This window comes from Mchenga conophoros, linkage group LG1 (genome assembly GCF_057382185.1).
Source record: "Mchenga conophoros isolate Kocher_MC1m ecotype Shallow Benthic linkage group LG1, M_conophoros_male_GT1.1, whole genome shotgun sequence".
NCBI lineage: Eukaryota > Metazoa > Chordata > Actinopteri > Cichliformes > Cichlidae > Mchenga > Mchenga conophoros.
The window spans coordinates 43,114,786-43,135,205 of record NC_140526.1 but is presented as its reverse complement, the minus strand read 5'-3'; the positions used below and the strand labels follow the sequence as shown (position 1 = coordinate 43,135,205).

The following is a 20,420-nucleotide window of genomic DNA, read 5'->3' as shown; positions in this document are numbered from 1 at the left end:
GTTCCTCTCCTCTATATAAAAAAGCAAGTCCACTAAGTCTGTAGGAAATGAAAAGGTCACATTTTCACTAGGGACCGTTTCTTTGTCATTAAAAGAACAGGACACTGTTGAATTATTAGTTCAAGGTTTGCTTTTGTTGAATTCTGGTGTCTTTAAGCTAAATTTGCCCACGTATTCTCCTTTTCAGTTTTTCATTTCCACTGTCACCAAGTGTTTGCTCACAGGAGCTAAACTGTGAGCAAACACTTCAAACACTAAACCTTCTAGTATTGCAGGGTCGTTACCCAGCAATGCAAACCGCTTTGAGATGTTGTACTGTTGTGAATTGGCCCTGTAAAATTCAAACTGACTTGCACTGAATAACTGTTCGCTTCCTATAACAGTTATAGAAAACATTAATATATTGTGTAAATTTCTTATTTAAGGAAAATGATTATCCTACGGTGGCCCTGAGAGGCCAAACGGACTGCAACTTACGAAAACACCAGCAATAAGAAAAACGCTGCAAAAGCACACAAAACACAACGGAAATAGGAAAAAACAGATTTCCAAAAGCACAAGGGAAGTGTTTCTGGGGAGACAATAACCCAACAGACCAGTTGCAGGAACCAAAATATGCTAAGAATTGCACTGGGAGACACTTAAAAGAAGTGAAGGATTTATCAGTTTTGTGAGGAAAGAAAATATGAGAGGTAAGTGTGTTAGCCTAACTATTAGCCTAAAAATCCGTCATCAGTATTATTTGAATCATGATAAAACACACCTACCATGTTTTGGGTTCCTGCAACTGGTCCGTCGGTTTATTGTCTCCCCAGAAACACTTTCCTTGTGTTTTTTTCTATTTCTGTTGTGTTTTTTGTGACAGTTAACAGTTAACAAAGACAAATATTACACACCGCAAAAGATTCAAGGACATCAACAAAAGATTGATTGAATTGACTGTGTAGATGTGTAATGTTTTTCGAGAAGACATCACTCTTTGGGCTTATTGTATCATGTGGAGAACTGAAACCACAAGAAAACCACACAAACATATGCTACATGCATGATGCAGTTCACTTTCACGCTCACACACAGTCCTCCTGTCCGAGCTGCCTACCATTAATGACAGTCATAGAGTGATTTGAGCTGCGGACAGAAGTCACACGTGTACTGTAATGTATCGGGCTCTGTGAGTGTTTGATGATGATGCGACAGCAACAGCACAGGTGCTGGTTGAACTGCTTCTTGAAGGACTTGCTCAGCAGATAGAGGGCAAAGGGGTTCAGGCAGGAGTTGGTGAAGGCCAGGATACGAGCTACAACGCTGCAGACGAAATGAAGCAACGAGGTGTCCACCTGGCAGGCGAGAAAGAGATTAAAAGATTAGATTTGAGGTATCTAAAAATATTTTTTAAAAAACCTAAATTCATCTGACTTGACTCTTTTTAAAAAGATCTACTTTATGTGAGCCAACAGGAACAGATTTCTCATACACTCCAAAACAACAATTTCTATTTAAATAGCATATTTTAAATCAAAAAGCGCTGACGGCATTTTCAGATCAGGGATGGAACCAAAATTAATAAATCAATGGATATATCAGATAACTTTGTGCAGAATAGATTTTTTTTAAAGTTGAGATATGTTCCACTTACAATACACAAAAAGACAGAAACAAATAAACTGATTTGCACTGTTACAACTCATCCACCTAACACACAGTGTGTTAGATGGATGAGTTGTAACAGTGCAAATACTGCAATAGCTACACTCGTTTTGCACGATAGATAGATAGATAGATAGATAGATAGATAGATAGATAGATAGATAGATAGATAGATAGATAGATAGATAGATAGATAGATAGATAGATAGATAGATAGATAGATAGATAGATAGATAGATAGATAGATAGATAGATAGATAGATAGATAGATCGATCTTACTTCTTGTATTGTCTATTTTTGTTACTGTTTGTACTGGAGCACTGTAACCAACAATATTTCTCCTAGGGATCAATAAAGTATTCTGATTCTGATAAAAAAATAATAATAATAATATTTGCCTACCTGGGAGTAGTGATAGGAGCGGTATAAGTATATAACGTGACTGGGTAGCCAGCATAGTGCAAACAGACCAACAAACACCAGCACTGTCTTGGCCAAGCGTTTTCTTGATTCAATCTGCTGTTCACATACAAAAAACAAAATGTTTAGATTAATTCAGATTTTGAGGACCATAACAAACATTTACAGGGGAAATATATGGTACATTTTAAAAGACTACAAACATGGTGGAAATACATTTTTTTCCAGTATGGAGAATTATTCCCCTAATTTTTTGTTTTGACTGTTTTTGTTTCCTTGGTAGCATAATAAAGACAAGAGACAAGCAACGATCATTTTTAAGTTGACAGTAAATTTCTAGTGGGGATTCATGTCATAAGAATAACCTAAACTGATCTATAGCTTGCCAAGTAACAAATTTAACACTAGCCTGTCGTCTTGCATGCACATTTCCCTCCACTGGCAGGTTGCAGGTGCTCCTCATCAGGCTCTGAGCGATGAAACTGTAGTACACAGATATGACCAGCAGTGGTATTATGTAGAAAATGAGGAAAGAGGCCATGGAGTGAATCTGAGGGTGCAGTTCAACTCCATGGGGATAAGGAGCACAGGTAACAAAACTCTCATTAGTGGAGGTGATGTTGAAGGTGTGGAGGTCAGAGAACACAGCCTCAGGTATTGCCAGGATCAGGGACAAGACCCAGATAAGCAATGCTTGCAGGACAATGCTGGTAGTGGAGGTTGATGTTTGAACATCCAAGGGTCTTACAATGGCCCTGTACCTAAAAGACACAGACAGAGGTAAATTAAACACACACACATGCATGCGCAGTTAGACAAGGAGACAAAGAGACCTTGTGTGTTCTGTAGAGGCATGCAAGGCAGTCAGTGCTTTCTAAGTGAAATCTAAAAGTAGACATTAATTAAACCTACCACATCCTTGCATCTAAAACAGGGTTTTGTCCCATAAAGGATCTCCCATTGCCTGTTTCCATCAAAGTACGTTTCACGTTATTTCCATCTTATTGACCAGTGTTCCTTAATAGTGACTGACTCAGACCAGTTTGGAATCTACAGCTTCTGTTGTTTTCAAAGGTGTGTTCCTGTCCCATTAACAGTCTGGAGCTGGGAAAACTCAGAGGTCAGCAGCTTTTTGTGAACAAACTTTCTATGTAAAATCCTTTAACATTGTTTATTTAGAGAGGAGTGGAGAAAAGAGGTCTAGGAAATGTGCAGCAAAATGAATTGATTGTCCTCGCATACTTACATTCAAACATGTAAACAATCGTGTTTCTTGTCAAAGATATGTTTAAGGTATTTTTTTCCTCTATCAGGTTTAGGATTGCATTATAGGCTATTCAGATAACAAACTCTTGAAGCACAGGATGCACAGGAACATTATAGGTGCAGCATTTATGTTTTTCACCAAAAGCCGAAACTTAGAACATCTTTTAATTGCTTTACGAAGCTGTACCAGTGACTGTTATATATAATAGCAATAGTTTCCTAATTCTAACTAATACATTTATAACAAATAATTATGATTGTGTAGCTATTGATTGCATTTATAGCCTTACACGTGGCAACAGACCAGAGCAGAAGCTCTGTCATGCGTAATTTTCCGAGGATCGATACACAGGTAAATATCTACTTAGACATTAAGTTTTTACGTCCTGTGGTTTCAATAGAAGACATACAGTCGTTTAACTTCTTTATGGATGCTGCTTTAAGTTATCCTTAGTTATGATGAGTTACACTGGTAAAAACCTACCTGTCAGCGGACAGGGCTGTGAGAGTGAACACAGAAACCCCAACCGAGGTGAGCTGGATGAAGGGGATGACTTTACAGCCCAGTCTGCCGAACAGCCACTCCTCTGACAGGTAGCGGCTGGCATCCACCGGAGCGCAGGTCACCAGCAGTAAAACATCCCCGAGCGCAAGACTCGACATGAAGAGATTCGGCACATTTCGGACGGATTTGGCAGAGCAAAACGTCTTGATGAGTGTGATGTTGCCGATTAGCCCCAACACAATGATTACACCGTAAACAGAAGCGATGGCTACACCGGTGTACAACATCGTCTGCGCCGGGGTTGGAGGAGAAATGAGGCTGCGCGACGCGTTTGTATGCTGATGCTCCATCTCCCCCACCGTCAAGCCAACGGACTGTTCCAGAGATAATTTGGGATAAATGTTTAAACTCTGAGATATGACAACACGTCCTTTCAGGGTTTCCAAAAAATAAAACAACTGGAGAAGTTATCGTGATATTTTGATGACGTGTGCAGGTCTCAAGCGGCCACCCGGTGCGCTTAGCGGAACTCAAAGTGCACCAATAAAGAGCAATCAATAAGTGTGTCAGTGGTATTTGATTTTAGAGAGAAAGCCTGAAAATGAAACACACAAAAGAAGCAAAAAAAAAAAAAATCTATTATTTCACAGTTACATTTTTCTCTAAAGGTGGATCAAACTAGAAAGACGTTTTATAATTGTATAACTTTAAGTATCACTAAAATAGTCTTGTCTATGTATTTACTTTATGAAGCACGGAGGGTATGTACTGTAGAAAACATGTAAACAAAGGTCATATTAAGTCTGTTTTTACACTATAGATAGATAGATAGATAGATAGATAGATAGATAGATAGATAGATAGAAAATGTTTTTGTATGTTTGTCACACTAAAATGATCTTCAATTACATTTTGATATTAACAAAGAAAACACAAGTAGACACAAAATTGGTGTTGTTCCCAGACCATCATGAAAATGTTGTTCCAGGTTCAACGTTGCAAGTGACCAATCACATTGTTGTGACGTTATTCCTTTGCCATTCGTGCATTTATGAAATTCCAATGTTGCAAGGACAATATCAATTCTGCTTACTGTTTATTAAAGGGTTACGGTTAGGGTCAGGGTCCGTTGATCGGCGGACAGAGGCGGTTTCACGCAGTTTAAGTACAGTTTTTTGTTTTACGCCGGTTTTCCCCGAAGTCGCAAAAGTATGACGTCACAACATTCTGATTGGTCACTTGCAATGTTGATCCTGGAACAACATTTAGTATGATGATCTGGGAACAACACCAACAGGAGGATATCAGATCAACCAAAATGCTATCCCACCCACACCCCACCTCCTCCCTTATTACGACATGAATTAACTTTTGTGTATCACATCTTTGGAAAGCTGAGTTTAATTTCTTTAGCCACACCCAGGCCTGATAACTGCCACACCTGTTCAAACAAGAAAACATTAAATAGGACCTGCCTGGAAAGTAGAGTTGACCAAAAGATCCTCAAAAGCCAGACACTTGTCAGGAACAAGTGAGAAACAAAGTAACTCAGATCTTTCCCTCTTGAAAAGGTTATAAAGCCATTTCTAAAGCTGGGACTCCAGCGAACCACAGTGAGGGCCATTATCCACACATGGAGAAAACCTGGAACAGCGGTGGACCTTCCCATGACTGGATGGCCAACCAAAATTGCTCCATCAACTACTCATCCAAGAGGTTTTTGACCTCAAGCTGAAGCGCACTTGGGTTCTGCAGAGGGACAATGATCCCAAACACACCAGCAAGGCCACCTCTGAATAGCTTAAGAAAAACAAAATGAAGATGTTGGAGTGGCCTAGCTAAAGTCCTGCACTGAATCAGATTAAGATGCTTTAGCACCGCCTTAAAAAGGTGGCTCATGCTTGAAAACCCTCCAATGTGGCTGAATTACAACAATTCTATAAAGATGAGTGGGCCAAAATTCCTCCACAGCACTATAAAACACTGCCAGAACACTGCCAGATATTGCAAACACTTGATTGCAGGTCTTGCTGCCAAAGGTGGCTCAACCATTTATTAGGTTTATGGGGAAATCATTTTTTCACACAGGGATATTTAGGTTTGGATTTTTTTTCTCCCTAAACATTTTCATTTAGAAACTGCATATTGTGTTTACTTGTGTTATCTTTGTCTAATATTTACATGTTTCTTGATAATCAGAAACATTTAAGTGTGACAAATATAGAAAAAAAGGAAATCAGGAAGTGGGCAAACACATTTTCCCACCACTGTGTGCATATAGATCGGGAGAGAGGGAGAAATGTCATACAGCCAAACTGTTTGACAGGCATAAAAATGTATTTTGGTACCAACAAAAGATCGGCTGAAAAATCTGACAACTTGACATGGTGTGCAGTCTGTGCTTAAAAAGAATGAAGAAACTGGACAAGTGGAGGAGAAAGGTGGCAGGTCTAAAAAAAGAAAATCCAGCATCGAGCTGCATCAGGCTGTTCAGTTGATTCATCCACTGTTCACGGAAGCCTCATCAGAAATCTCTCAGTCATCCAGGTCATGGTAATCTAAGGAGCTTGGAAATCAGAACCTTAAGGGAGGGACTGAAAATCAGTTGAATCATATGCATACATACATAGAAATAAGGCAAAAATTGAGTTTGTACAGTTCTAACAAGCTTGAAAGTCAATGTATGGTATGACCACCTCTATCCTTCAGTGTAGCCTGAACTCTATTAGGCAGGCTTTCTTCTACTTCTGATGCCGTGTGCTCACAGATTAGCTGCTTGGGTGATTTTTCCTGATCTCCTGGAGGCCTTAAATCTGACAATTACCCAGCAGGTTTCTGTAGAAAGTGATGTCTCAATGGACTCTCAGCTGCCACAACATAATGGAACTTCACGGGCATCAGAGAGAAAAACCAAGGCACACACTCAAGTAGAAAAAATGGTCTGTGAGAGACTGATTACTGCTGATCCACTGAAACATTTATTCAACACCGATTTCACAGAACAATAACAAAGAACCCAGCCAGCATCCGATGTGTCACTGATAAAGAACATATCTAATCTATTCCCTGTTTGTGTGTGTGTGTGTGTGTGTGTGTGTGTGTGTGTGTGTGTGTGTGTGTGTGTGTGTGTGTGTGTGTGTGTGTGTGTGTGTGGAGAAGTCTAAGTTAATATGGTTCAACTGTAATAGCAAATGATGGTAGTGAGGTCTTAAGCCATTATGTGAAGGCGAGATAAAGTCAAGAGAACAAGGAAAAAAGTGGGATTAGAGCCTGGAGAGAGAACCTGGAGCTGAAAGGATGATCTGGTCCAAATTTGAAAGCACAGAAACATTTACACTTCACAACAGAAAACACATTTATGCAACCCAAAACTGTTTGATTACTTTTCACTCTTAATAAAAATGACTCTGACCTTGTAAAATCATTAATCATTTCACGAGGAAAAGGTTACACAAAGCCTTAAATGTCATGTAAATGTCAAGCAAGCAATATTGTGATGCTCTTACAGAGATTCACTGTGTGTAATTTTACAGTGGAGGTAGACAGCTCAATAACCTTTTACCACAGCTCCCTGCCAGTTATGTGATACAGCATGAAACGCTGTGCTGAACTTTATGAAACTGCACATAATTCTGCAGGATTTACAGAAATTCGGTCTACAGGTTTCACAAGAGTCATGGGAAATCTAACTGACGGACAAAAACCTTTAATCCCACAACAGTGTGTATAGTATCTGTAAAGTATTTACTTTTTTCTTTCTTTTTTTTTTCCTTACAATTCTTTATTTACTGGGGAAAGTGTGGGATTCATCAAGTCTGTGACTATATATGTGATGGCACATATAGATACTGATGCTTTATATGGAAGATACTCTTAATTTATGAGATTCATCCATTTCAAGAGGGCACTATATAAAAAATTAAACATTTGGTTTACCATGCGTATGCTAATATGTCAAAATTTATCATTTTCTTGTTGTTTTCATATAAGGGCTAACTGAAAACATTGAAAATCAGTCACAATTACAGAAATTAACTTATATCTTCTCTGTTTGATCTCCTACTGAACACATGTAGTCATTTGCTGAGTTTATTTTAAAAAGATTTTTCATTTACTAGTTTTTAAGTGTTGCCAATTTGCGGCTCCACCTTATTATGTATATCTTGATATTATTGTGCCACCTAATGGACGTCTGAATTAATAACAGTCACTAGAAACGCAAAGAGAGGAGGTTCTTCAAATGCTGTGCTTTTAGCCTACATTATATGGGACTATTAATGTAGCAAAACTATTTGCGCTTGTGTTTTTCAAACTGCATGCGTGTATCGTGATCTATGATGGATCACAATACACAGATACAGGGAGTGCAGAATTATTAGGCAAGTTGTATTTCTGAGGAATAATTTTATTATTGAACAACAACCATGTTCTCAATGAACCCAAAAAACTCATTAATATCAAAGCTGAATGTTTTTGGAAGTAGTTTTTAGTTTTAGCTATTTTAGGGGGATATCTGTGTGTGAAGGTGACTATTACTGTGCACAATTATTAGGCAACTTAACAAAAAACAAATATATACCCATTTCAATTATTTCTTTTTACCAGTGAAACCAATATAACATCTCCACATTCACAAATATACATTTCTGACATTCAAAAACAAAACAAAAACAAATCAGCGACCAATATAGCCACCTTTCTTTGCAAGGACACTCAAAAGCCTGCCATCCATGGATTCTGTCAGTGTTTTGATCTGTTCACTATCAACATTGCGTGCAGCAGCAACCACAGCCTCCCAGACACTGTTCAGAGAGGTGTACTGTTTTCCCTCCTTGTAAATCTCACATTTGATGATGGACCACAGGTTCTCAATGGGGTTCAGATCAGGTGAACAAGGTGGCCATGTCATTAGTTTTTCTTCTTTTATACCCTTTCTTGCCAGCCACGCTGTGGAGGACTTGGACGCGTGTGATGGAGCATTGTCCTGCATGGAAATCATGTTTTTCTTGAAGGATGCAGACTTCTTCCTGTACCACTGCTTGAAGAAGGTGTCTTCCAGAAACTGGCAGTAGGACTGGGAGTTGAGCTTGACTCCATCCTCAACCCGAAAAGGCCCCACAAGCTCATCTTTGATGATACCAGCCCAAACCAGTACTCCACCTCCACCTTGCTGGCGTCTGAGTCGGACTGGAGCTCTCTGCCCTTTACAGATCCAGCCACGGGCCCATCCATCTGGCCCATCAAGACTCACTCTCATGTCATCAGTCCATAAAACCTTAGAAAAACCAGTCTTGAGATATTTCTTGGCCCAGTCTTGACGTTTCAGCTTGTGTGTCTTGTTCAGTGGTGGTCGTCTTTCAGCCTTTCTTACCTTGGCCATGTCTCTGAGTATTGCACACCTTGTGCTTTTGGGCACTCCAGTGATGTTGCAGCTCTGAAATATGGCCAAACTGGTGGCAAGTGGCATCTTGGCAGCTGCACGCTTGACTTTTCTCAGTTCATGGGCAGTTATTTTGCGCCTTGGTTTGTCCACACGCTTCTTGCGACCCTGTTGACTATTTTGAATGAAACGATTGATTGTTCGATGATCACGCTTCAGAAGCTTTGCAATTTTGAGACTGCTGCATCCCTCTGCAAGATATCTCACTATTTTTGACTTTTCTGAGCCTGTCAAGTCCTTCTTTTGACCCATTTTGCCAAAGGAAAGGAAGTTGCCTAATAATTATGCACACCTGATATAGGGTGTTGATGTCATTAGACCACACCCCTTCTCATTACAGAGATGCACATCACCTAATATGCTTAATTGGTAGTAGGCTTTCGAGCCTATACAGCTTGGAGTAGGACAACATGCATGAAGAGGATGATGTGGACAAAATACTCATTTGCCTAATAATTCTGCACTCCCTGTATAATCGGGCCATCTGGAAACTCCAGATGGAGGTTTTTTTTTCCTTTCAGATTACACTATCTCTGATGTTATTGTTTTTCTGGTGCTACTTGGTCAGCATGGTGGTGTGGTGGTTGTAGCAGATTGGTGACCTCTTGCTGGGATAGGCTCCAGCTCCTCCATGACCCTGATAAGGGTAAGTGGAATAGAATGGAAGGATTTTTATGTTAAAAGTAATCAACATGTTTTCTTTAGCCTTTTTGCAAAAGGCAAATGTATACCATTCAGACAAAAGACCTTTGTTGATTTGAGAAGGAATAACCCTTGTGGGATATTAGTCATCACATTTAATTTCAGTCAGAAGGTGGGTGGCGTGAATGCATATATTGTGCAATGTTACAATGCCACCATTAATAAAGCTATTAAATCTTACAATTAGCATCAGGTATTATACTGCATAGTGGCTGTGTGGGTGATTACCTTTGTCACTGCAGACTGTGGTCTAAAGTCTTTTAAATCTGCAGAACATTTCAGCCAGTTATTTTAAACTATACTGCCCTCTTGCAAAGTCCAAATGGTCAGTTCTGTGGCATTCAAGGAGACGAGGGATTGAAGATGTTTTTTTTAAGCCCTTCAGTCTCAGATGCAGTCTGATGGTTACAGGGCTGCAGTCGGCACCAGTAATGGACTTAATTTGGGTCGAGGATCGTGCAGTGTCTTGACAGACAGCCAACTGGATCCTCTCGCTCAGTGCTGGTGAAATATTTTTGGGTCTTCCACCTGACTTTTTTGTTCCATAACTTTTAGCATCATTTAAGAAATTCCAAATTACTGTTTATGTCTTTCAACAACCTGACCATATTCAAAACGGGAATGCTTTTTGCATTTGCCATCAGAACATCATGGCAGTGTGGCTACCTGACAGAAAATGTCAATGAACCCTAATTTTTGCACACGTTTAGCCTTTTAAATGCATGTGGTCCTAAACCTTTGATCAGCTGTAAAATGGCCTGTTTCAGTTTAAGCATTGTTTTTGATGAATTGCATTCTCAAAAAAATGTTTTGTCTCACTCCCATTTCTTGTTGTTGCATGTTGAAGCTCTACTTGGAAACTTGTTAAGATCCCACCATGCAAAATATGATTTTCTGCCATTTTTCAAATGGCCTTAAACTTTTGATCGGGATTGTATATGAGATCTTGTGCACTTATGTACTAACCAGATGATTTTCCCTGTGGCCTCAAATCTGCCAGTTGCCCAGCAGGTTCCTGCAGAACGCGATGAACTCTCAGCTGCCACACCATAATGGAACCTTACATGCATCAGGGAGAAAAAAGAGCCAATAGATGCAAGCAGTCAGGCAGAAAGTTTAACTGTGAGAGACCAATTATGGTTGATCCACAGAAACATTTATACTACACAGATTTCACAGGTACAAACACAGAAAGAAAAATCAACCAAAACCCTAGCAAGGTGTCACGGATAAAGAACATATCTAATCCAATTCATGTTGCTCTGAAGAACTGCCAGGTAATTTAATATGCTGTAGAGAGGTCTGAAGCCATTATGTGGAGGTGAGATAATAAAGTCAAGAAAACAAGAAAAGGGGCATTAGTAGGAAAAGATGGGGGCATGGACTACCACCGGTGAGGCTCGGGGGTGTGAAATTTATGGTTTTCAGGGTTTTTATCGGGTGTTATCGTTATTTTTTTTTTAATAGTTTTTATCGTTAACTCTGTTTTTGTTATATTTATCCGTACAGGGTTAGAGCAGAGGACACAGAGGTCACCAACTTCTTGCAGAGTCAGTTACTACAGCTCTCCAAACTTTATGTGGCCTTCAGCTCAAGAACAGTGCACAGAGCACTCCTAGGAAAAGCTTTCAATGGCCAAGTAGCTCGTCACAGCCTTACATCAATGCCTTGCACCAGTGCACAAAGCAAGGTCCATAAAGCCATGGATAAGTGCACAGAGTCCTGATAGAACCCCCTTTTGAGATGAATTAGAGCGGAAACTGCTAGTCAGGCCTTCCAGTCTGGAAAACTTAACTGAAAGACAACCACATGGGTGACTTAACAAAACCTCTAAACCAAGAACACCGACTGTACCCGGATTCCGTTTTTCATGTTCAGAACCACCCAGTGAGTGACAGCACATAAAGAAGCTGATGCAGGTACACTCATGACATGCGCACAGTCTTTTTGAAAGTTAAAAATATACGTTATTATGCTCAGCAGCGTGAGAAAAATGTTTATCTGTTTTAATGTGCTGGGACATAACTGTTGTTGCTCCCTAACAAAGTCAAAAAAGGCACTCCTCACCGAGAGGAAGTGGCAACAGTGCCCTTGTTGTACCACATGCAGATGATAACCATGAAAGTATTCTCACACGATGTGTTACACATACACATACACTTTTATTTTCTCTACTTCCTTGGTTTTGTTTCAGTTTTACGATTGGGTTTTAGGTAGCCTTCTGTTTGAATCAGTTTAGATTTTATTAGCTGTGCCAACTTTCTTTGCAGTGTTGCTGACTGACGCTTGTTTTTTAATTTTTTGGGACAGGATGGTTGGGTAGCAAAAACAACATCAAGGGTAAGTGAAAGGTAGGAAGTCAGCGAGTAGCAGGGAAGGGATAAAAATATGCCATGACCTTTTTTAAATACGACTTAGAAAATATCAGAAGTTATGTTACTGTGAGAAAAATAACATCAAATCAAAATGCTCAAATCTAATTCCCTAATACAGACAGAGCCAGACCAACTATACTGGGAGACTATGACTGGTTATGCACTTAGAAACTCAAACAACCACCTGACAGACCTGAAGGAGAGCGTGGAAAAACACTGTATCCTTACACTGTGATAGAGGAAGTCAGCTGACATGACACAGTCGGTATCAGACTCATGCCTACAAAATATCAGATGACAATGGTGGTGTCAAGTTTTGGAGACGCACAATTATTTTTATCAGTTTTTATTCAGCTGTAAAGCTACAACTGATGACATTTAGTCAACACAGGAAATCGTCAGCAATATTTTAATTGTGCAGGTTGCACAGTAAAAAGGGATGTGGCTAGGGTTTAGTTCTTGCACGTGTTGCCTTCTGGTAATGGAGTTGGTAACTGAGTTATAGTCATGAAGAACTAAATGCTAAAATCTTAATAATGAAGGCAAACAGGCCACCATTGATGCCCATGCAGCACAGATAACACACTGGCTTCCATCTTTGGGTCAGCCCCATTTTTTCTTTTTGTTCAATTTAGCCATATTTATACATTAAATCATTTGTAAAGGATTATTGGACACAAACACGGAAATTAAGGGTGAGTCCCACACAACCCCAAATATACACAGTCCTATTAATTATTATTTCGAAATCAGCCATTTTAAGAGGACAGCACACTTGGTTTTAGTTTCAGCGTTGCGCCTTTGCGTGTGATGCCTTTGGGCGATAACCCCTGTCAAACCAGTTTGACGGGGAAACAAACAACCGCACCGCCTACTCAGACTGTCGAGTGTTCGTCGTGCTTTTTTTTTTAACGCCCTTCGTTTTTCTCACTCTTACAAACTAAAACCAAATGTTCCAAAAAAAAAAAAAAAAAAAGACAAACAACAAGAAATAATAAAATAAAGGAGATACTTAAAAAGTGAAAGAGTGATTATTTTCATATTTTGTTCTCTCAACAAGACAAACTAAAGATTTCGAGGTCCAACTGTAAAAATTGGGCATGTAATATTTTAGAATTAGGCCTGTGGTGGAAATAAACTTGTTGTCAAATCCTGAGAAGCCGAATCTAAATAATGGAGTATCCCTGAAAAGGCAGGTATGCTGGAGCAAACTACAAGCTAAAACACGTCAGGTGGGTGGAACAAAAATGTCACCTGAACCTCCAAAGGTGACGTGATTGGCAGGGAGCGCTATCAGTCAACCGGAGGCAGCGAGCGCAACATTGTTCGCAGACTGTCGGGTTTCGATGCAAATGTTGTTTTCTCATTTTTCTTATAAAGGAAATAAGTAGATACTGAAGAGTCAGTGGGTTTTAGTTTGAAGCAAGTAAGTGTTTGCCATGGAGAAGAAGAACTTTTCCTTGACGCTTCTGTGTCTGAGTGAGTATCTTTTTAAATAAACGCTTCTTTTTCTGCGCCTCATCTAGCTGCCACACCTGTTTGCGCACCGTCAGGATCGCCGTCTAAAAAGGGAGCAGGCCCGAGAAGCCTGATTAGAAGGCATTCTTATTTTTAAATGGCTTTTAAAGTACCATATTCCAGTGTAAGCAAATGAAGTAGTAATAAAAGTCATGAAAACAATTATTTAATGGCAGGCTTTTTGAAAAGTAAGAACCGATTGTTTTTCGCCGTTTATCTTTTGTGCACGGAACTTGTTCCAAAATTGAGCTGACACTCAGTGGATGGCTGTAACAGACGTTTGTTTGTTTGTTTGTTTGTTTGTTTGTTTTTTTAATATAATCAAATAATGATCATAAGTTCCTTTTTCAAGCTTGGTTTATTTAGTAGGTGGGTGTGGGGGTGGAGCAGTGTTACTGGTCAACTTTGATTTTCTGCTGCTGAACCATTATTAGCGAAGAATCCATGAAGACAAATGATTCAATATCAGAATGTTGTGTTTTTATACATACAGGATAGCTGAGAGTGCTTTATATTGATCTGTCTGATTTGTTTGTATGTCCATCACAGTGCTGTCAGGTGTCGGTGCCGTTACTGTTTACCATCCCCCAAAGTCAGTATGAGTATGCCAGAGGGACAACATCACACTGCCCTGCTCCTTTATAACGACAGCTTCGATAACCTCCCAGACACAAGTCGTCATCACTTGGTCTTCTTTGACTCAGCAAACTACCATTGAAGAGGTTGGCATCTACCTATCTTTATGACTCTCTCTAAATAAATATTAAAATCCTGAGATGCAAACATGTCCTTGTGAGTTTTATTATTCCACTAATCATGTCATTTTCTAACAGGCCGTGATCGCCACCTACTATCACAGCGCTATCCCAACTACTGACATAGACACTGACTATGAAGGTCGGTTGTCCCTGGATGTAGATGTCACTCAGGGAAAGGCTAACCTGAAGCTTTCCTCCATCTCACTAGCTGACAATAAAAATTTTGAGTGTCGTGTGCAGATCCCAGGTGACAAGAAGGGCAAACAAACTGCCATCACAAACTTGGTGGTTCTAGGTAATATGTCAGCTGTCGTTTCTTCCTTTATACATTATACGATGTTACACTCTGATGTTTAACCTTTATATGTTCTGATATGTTGGTTATTCCTAATGCAATGAATTATCGAAAAGAGTGTCTGTGCATGTTTCAACACTTACTGTATCCTGTATATGCATATTTTGAAAGGTCATAATGATTGTGGGCTTGCTCCTGCTGTTCAGAGATATCACTGTTAATGGCTGAATCCATCTGCTATACGTCAGCCCTGTTCGGGATGTGGCTTGCCTTGTATTCCATTACTAAAGTAATCGCACTAAATTTATATTTGTCTTCTTTAGTGGCTCCCTCTACACCTGTTTGTAAGCAACAGGGAACAGCACAGTACGGCCAAGATATCACATTAACCTGTGCATCTGCAGAAGGATCTCCAACGCCCACTTATAGCTGGAAACGTTTTAATGTGCAGAATCAGTCTGTTCCTCAAGACTCTAGAACCACTGACAGTAAGTGATATTCTGATTCTTTCAAATCTATGTCCCATATCAGAACATAAAGTTTTACTAATCTTTACTTGCAAGAACAAATGTGGACATGATCAGAGAGACGCTACGCTTGGTGTACAAGTGAGCTTAACTTTTGCTACACAGCCACTGTTTGGTATTTAATATTGACGCATATTAAACATGATGAAAGTGAGCAGGAGGTGTAACATGAATGACATTCTAAAGATGAAAAACCACAGGAGATTCAGAATTGTCTCAACAATGGCTGGTATTTAGTCTCTGCTGCAGTTTGGTCTCACTAATGAGGTGACACTTAAATATTTGTAAAAATATTAAATTCAGCTCTGCTTTAGTTTGCTAAAAATAGTTTTATTAGTGAATCAATGCTGAGTGTCTATTTTATTTTTAAAAAAAAATTTAAGGAGAAGTGGCAGAGACACAGAGGCCAAGAATGATATCAGTCAGATGTACGGTTTCATTCTTCTCTATCGCATCCTGTATTTATCTATTTACTCGGCATACTTACTTTACTCAGCATACTGTTCAGAATGGCCAAAGATAGAGGTCATATATTTTTCAGTATATGTGACTAATTCTTTGTGTTTCAGAGAACGGCATCCTGTCTCTGTATAATATCTCCAAAGATACATCAGGATACTACGTCTGCACCTCACAGAACAAGATCCGTTCTGCTACTTGCAACCTCTCCCTCTCGGTCATGCCACGTAAGAGAAACATTTTTATTTTTTTTCTTTCAATAAATAAATCTTTACTGAAAATTATTTTGATGCAAACCTCTGTATTGTTCCTGCACTTAACCTGTCTGTTCTCAACCCTGCAGCATCCCTGAACATTGCTTCCACTGCAGGAATAATTGCTGCAGTTGCTGCTGCCTTGGTTATACTCATCATCGTCATCTGTTGCTGCTGTTGCCGAAAGAAGAACAAAGATGAGGAATACGCTATGGGGTAATGTTCCTCTTTATTATAGATACAAGCAGTTAACACAGAGACGCTCGTACTGAGTGAATGGGATGTTTTCTGCGCAGTATTCTTTTGGAATAAATCTTTTTAAGTGATTTAAAAAATGATAAAATTTGTACATATTGTGTTTGAGGTTCCATATGGCTTTAATCAATGGAAGTGGCCATTCCTGCTGAGTATACAAAAGACAAAAAAGGAATTTTGTTGGTTTAAAAAGCAAAGTCACTTTGTTTTTTAAAATCCACTTCATAATAAATTAATGGTGACAGGAACAGATGCTAACAAAGGAGATGGTGCAAAAGAAATCAATCAAAAGAAATCAGCTGAATAAACCACATCGGTTCTCCCAATAATTTCTCCACTCTTGATGTCTGTTGTTTCTACTTTCTAGAGTTCGTGAGGGGGATGAGTACCACGACAATGAGCCGGATAGAAACGGTGAGGGTCGACGTGTTGAAGGGCAGGGGAAGGACAGTTATGAGGACTCCAGTGTAAAGAGGACTGAACGCAATGAGGAAAAGAGTCAACCAGATCGCAGCGACTATGACGACCGCCGCAGCGACTACAATGATCGGCGGCGCGACGATTATGACGACCGCCGCAGCGACTATGACGACCGCCGCAGCGACTACAATGATCGGCGGCGCGACGATTATGACGACCGCCGCAGCGACTATGACGATCGGCGCCGCGACTACAGTGACCGTCGTGAGCGCTATGATGACGATCGCCATTATCAAGATCGTCGCCGTGATGACAACCGCTATGATGATCGTGACCGTGATAGACCACCAGTGCCCAACAGTAAGCCCCCAAGGAGGGACTACGATGACTAAAACCTCCAACCTGTAGCAAAGCACCAGCTTTGTTACATGAGAGGGGGGGACCTAGCTATATCAAAATGGACCCCCCATGAAACAGCAAAATTAGGGCTGAAAGAGTAATCTGTTCGGAAGGAATAGTTTTAGATCCTTTTGAGTAGGGACAGAGATTTGTGGGGTTAATCTTTAAAAAGTTTGAAAACTGCCCAGGAAAAGATTTGTATGCAAACGTCCTATTCTACGAATATAGAGAACTGGACAAACATTTGACAGAGCGCCTGCTAAATGTATGTTTTAGAGGTTCCGATTTTCTGAATTTTTGTCTTAAGTAACTTATAACGTTAGGATAAAGACTAGATAAGCAGCTTATTCTCCTGATTAAGATTCTGAGCAGGCATGGTGATTTATGCACACATTCGCTCACAGTATACAAGCGTTGACTAAATTTTTGTTGTACAGTAAGAGAACAGTTAAGTGGCTGTGTCTCTTTGTACTGCTAGTTTTATGTAGGCATTTTTTGTAAATAAATAATTTTGTTCTATCACAGTTGTTAAAATCTAACATGTTTTAAGTCATTCTCTCTGATAATGAGTGACATGTGTCATGTTTTCCTGTGAATTGTGTGCGAGTGTGACACTGGTCTGGTCACATTCTGAAGTGAATCATGGCTCGACACACAAACACAGAGGCACAACAGATATGTTTTATTGAAGCTGTTTTTTTTACTTTTGTTTTTGGGCATTTTCTCTCTCTTGGTGTTTTCTTTATTTAACATCCTTCTACGTTGGTATTACTGGTAGTAGTCACAGCAAAAACTCTTCAGCTTTTGTTGCATATACATACATACATACATATGTATGTGTGTATATGTAACAAAAACTGGCACTAGAAGATTGATGACTTCTTTTTTTTTTTTTTTTTTTTTTTTTCTCCATCAAATTCAAATATTGTTTTTGTACACTGAATATATACTTAGATGCTGTTTTGTACATTTTGCATTGATGATGTTATGACTTTTACTGAGAATCATCAAATTCTTATGCAATTTGTTGTATGAAATATGCTGTTTATATACGATAAATAAAGTTGACAAGGCTTGGCTTTCGACATGTGACTCCAGAGCTCAGTTGCTTAATGTTGAGTTCCATATATGCTTTTAACAACTAAACCCCTTAATTATATCTGTGTGGTCATTACATAATTGGCTGATTATGCAACTGCATTACTGAGCAGGTTTTCAAATGATGTGGTCATGCCGCCTATGTCGATTTAAATTTTAGTGTGTTACATTTTACACATGTATTTGATGACTAGTTGAAAAGCATATGGATGTAAATAATGCAACATAGTTTAGACAGCGCCACAGCTGAACTCTAATACTGCGAAAAGGACTAGGAGAAAACACAAGGTGATAACTTAGAAAGCAAAACTCTAGTAACATAAACATTAAAGAAGGTGTATTCATCAACTCAGTGGTGTAAAACAAGTATGGCTGTGTGTGTTAAGTCTATATGGAAAGCAAGAGATGTAGAAAAACACTAAACCCCGGTGTGATTCATCCAGGTAATCGCATTTAGGTCAGTACCTGCACTGCAACTGAAAAGGAAAAACAGAGACATCTAGTGCTCGGATTACTCCGGCAGAGATCACAACAGCGAACGCAGTTCTATTTACAGTGACAGAGTCACACAGCGAGTCTTCATATTTGAATAGCTGGAGCACAGAATGTGGACAAGTTTGTCTTTGATAAAAGCTTAAGTATAACTAAAAATGACATGAACTCTCACTGCTGTCACAGAGCAAATGAAGTTGGTGTGGGCCACAAAAAACCAGAATAACTCAAGTGTAATTTCTCTCCTTGTAATGCAGGAAGGACAAAGTCAAGTGCCTTTGAATTAGGGTAATCATTTTTGGGGATGGACCCACAAAGGTGTGTACCTGGAAATACTACACCCTGGCACCTTTGCTCAGGAGCTGAATCATCTGCTCTATGTGGAACTGAACAAATTCACTAAATGTGTCTCATATCTCCTTGTTCTCAGAATAACTTTAGACTTTAATAAACACATCGAGGACTCACACTTACCACAGCAGATTTATTTTAAATGTATCAATTTTAGTTTAATTAAACCAGCTGAAATGTATTGTTCTATTAAAGCAGCTTATACTGCTTTAATGCTACACACACATACAATGTAAGTGGCACTGATATTGCTTTAATTGTAAAAATCAAGAAGCAAGTTTTTCAGGCAACATTTTGGATCTATTTGACATGTGTCGAAATTCTTTTTTTGAGAGAAGACAAATATGCTCAAATTATATGTTCCCAAAATGTATTATTAAACAATTAGAATTTCTAAATAGTTTTACTCTCTAAAAGCTGTGGGAAGTCCTTAGATCCTATGTCAGTTTCATCTACTGCACCTTTCAGACATCCTCCTGTAATGGGAAATGATTCTTCCCACTTTTGTTGTTGTCAGTGGTACCCTCATCCTATATGTTTTGAAGGGAGGAAGGTTCAGGGCTGAAGCAATCAGCTTCATGGGCTCATCCGGTTAGAATAAGAAAAGCAGCCATCTAATGCAGAATTATTTTCAGGGTACTCCTTTTATTCTCAAATAAATAAGGCAAAAAAGGAAGGAAACAAAGACACACATGGACTGCCAATGCTGAAAGAAAACAGAGATTCAAGTTACTCATTACCTTAAACAATACATAAAATAAAAACCCAAACAGAACCTCACCTCAGCTGCCGCCCCGTGTGGAAGTGCGGAAAGAGTGAGCCAAAAGTGAATGCAGTCCTTATATACTGTGTGACATATAATGTGTGACAGGTGAGTGCAATCAAGGACAAGCACCACACCCAATCAAAGGTGAGAGAACTAAACAAGGTGCATCTGGTGAAGTGAGTGGGTGTGCTGGGATGTGCTAAAAGGTGGGTCTCTACAACAGCCGCCCCCATATTTCTAGTGAGAAATATGTTGATATGATCAGGATCAGTCTTCGTCAGGAAGCGAGGGCAGGGGGATCAGACAGGAGACAGGGCGGATATAGGTTTTATCCTGTACTAAGACCTCCACAGTTCTGATGTGGTCATCTGGGCTTTTCAGCAAGCGCGTCACTCTTCCTACAGGCCAAAGGGCTCGTGGAAGGTGTGAATCCATAATCATGACGACAGAGTTCAATGTGAGATCTGGTTTT

The 20,420-nt window shown here is 39.5% G+C and overlaps 2 protein-coding genes across 2 annotated transcripts; one reads left to right on the top strand and one right to left on the bottom strand.

The window, feature by feature from the left end:
• Positions 1-1,067: 1,067 nt before the first annotated feature.
• Positions 1,068-4,126, bottom strand: LOC146583933 (gastrin-releasing peptide receptor-like). The gene is made up of 4 exons (XM_085281475.1): positions 3,819-4,126; positions 2,478-2,829; positions 2,051-2,164; positions 1,068-1,337 (listed from the first exon to the last, which is right to left on the bottom strand). Exons 1-4 carry the CDS (start codon positions 4,124-4,126, stop codon positions 1,068-1,070), a joined length of 1,044 nt encoding a protein of 347 aa, XP_085137601.1.
• Positions 4,127-13,792: 9,666 nt separating this feature from the next.
• Positions 13,793-17,234, top strand: LOC146583932 (uncharacterized). Its single transcript, XM_085268798.1, has 8 exons — positions 13,793-13,835; positions 14,424-14,443; positions 14,486-14,596; positions 14,708-14,927; positions 15,251-15,415; positions 16,024-16,140; positions 16,257-16,383; positions 16,790-17,234. Exons 1-8 carry the CDS (start codon positions 13,796-13,798, stop codon positions 17,232-17,234), a joined length of 1,245 nt encoding a protein of 414 aa, XP_085124924.1. The 5' UTR covers positions 13,793-13,795.
• Positions 17,235-20,420: the final 3,186 nt, after the last annotated feature.

What these genes read in the sequence shown, in the direction of transcription:
- LOC146583933 (XM_085281475.1), bottom strand. Translation starts at nt 4,126, where the DNA reads ATGTTGTACACCGGTGTAGCCATCGCTTCTGTTTACGGTGTAATCATT. An exon ending in ACAGCCCTGTCCGCTGACAG is followed by an intron (nt 2,830 to 3,818) that starts GTAGGTTTTTAC and finishes TGTGTCTTTTAG; the next exon opens with GTACAGGGCCATTGTAAGAC. An exon ending in ATGTGCATGCAAGACGACAG is followed by an intron (nt 2,165 to 2,477) that starts GCTAGTGTTAAA and finishes TGTGAACAGCAG; the next exon opens with ATTGAATCAAGAAAACGCTT.
- LOC146583932 (XM_085268798.1), top strand. Translation starts at nt 13,796, where the DNA reads ATGGAGAAGAAGAACTTTTCCTTGACGCTTCTGTGTCTGA. An exon ending in TGCTGTCAGGTGTCGGTGCC is followed by an intron (nt 14,444 to 14,485) that starts GTTACTGTTTAC and finishes TGAGTATGCCAG; the next exon opens with AGGGACAACATCACACTGCC. An exon ending in CACAAACTTGGTGGTTCTAG is followed by an intron (nt 14,928 to 15,250) that starts GTAATATGTCAG and finishes TGTCTTCTTTAG; the next exon opens with TGGCTCCCTCTACACCTGTT.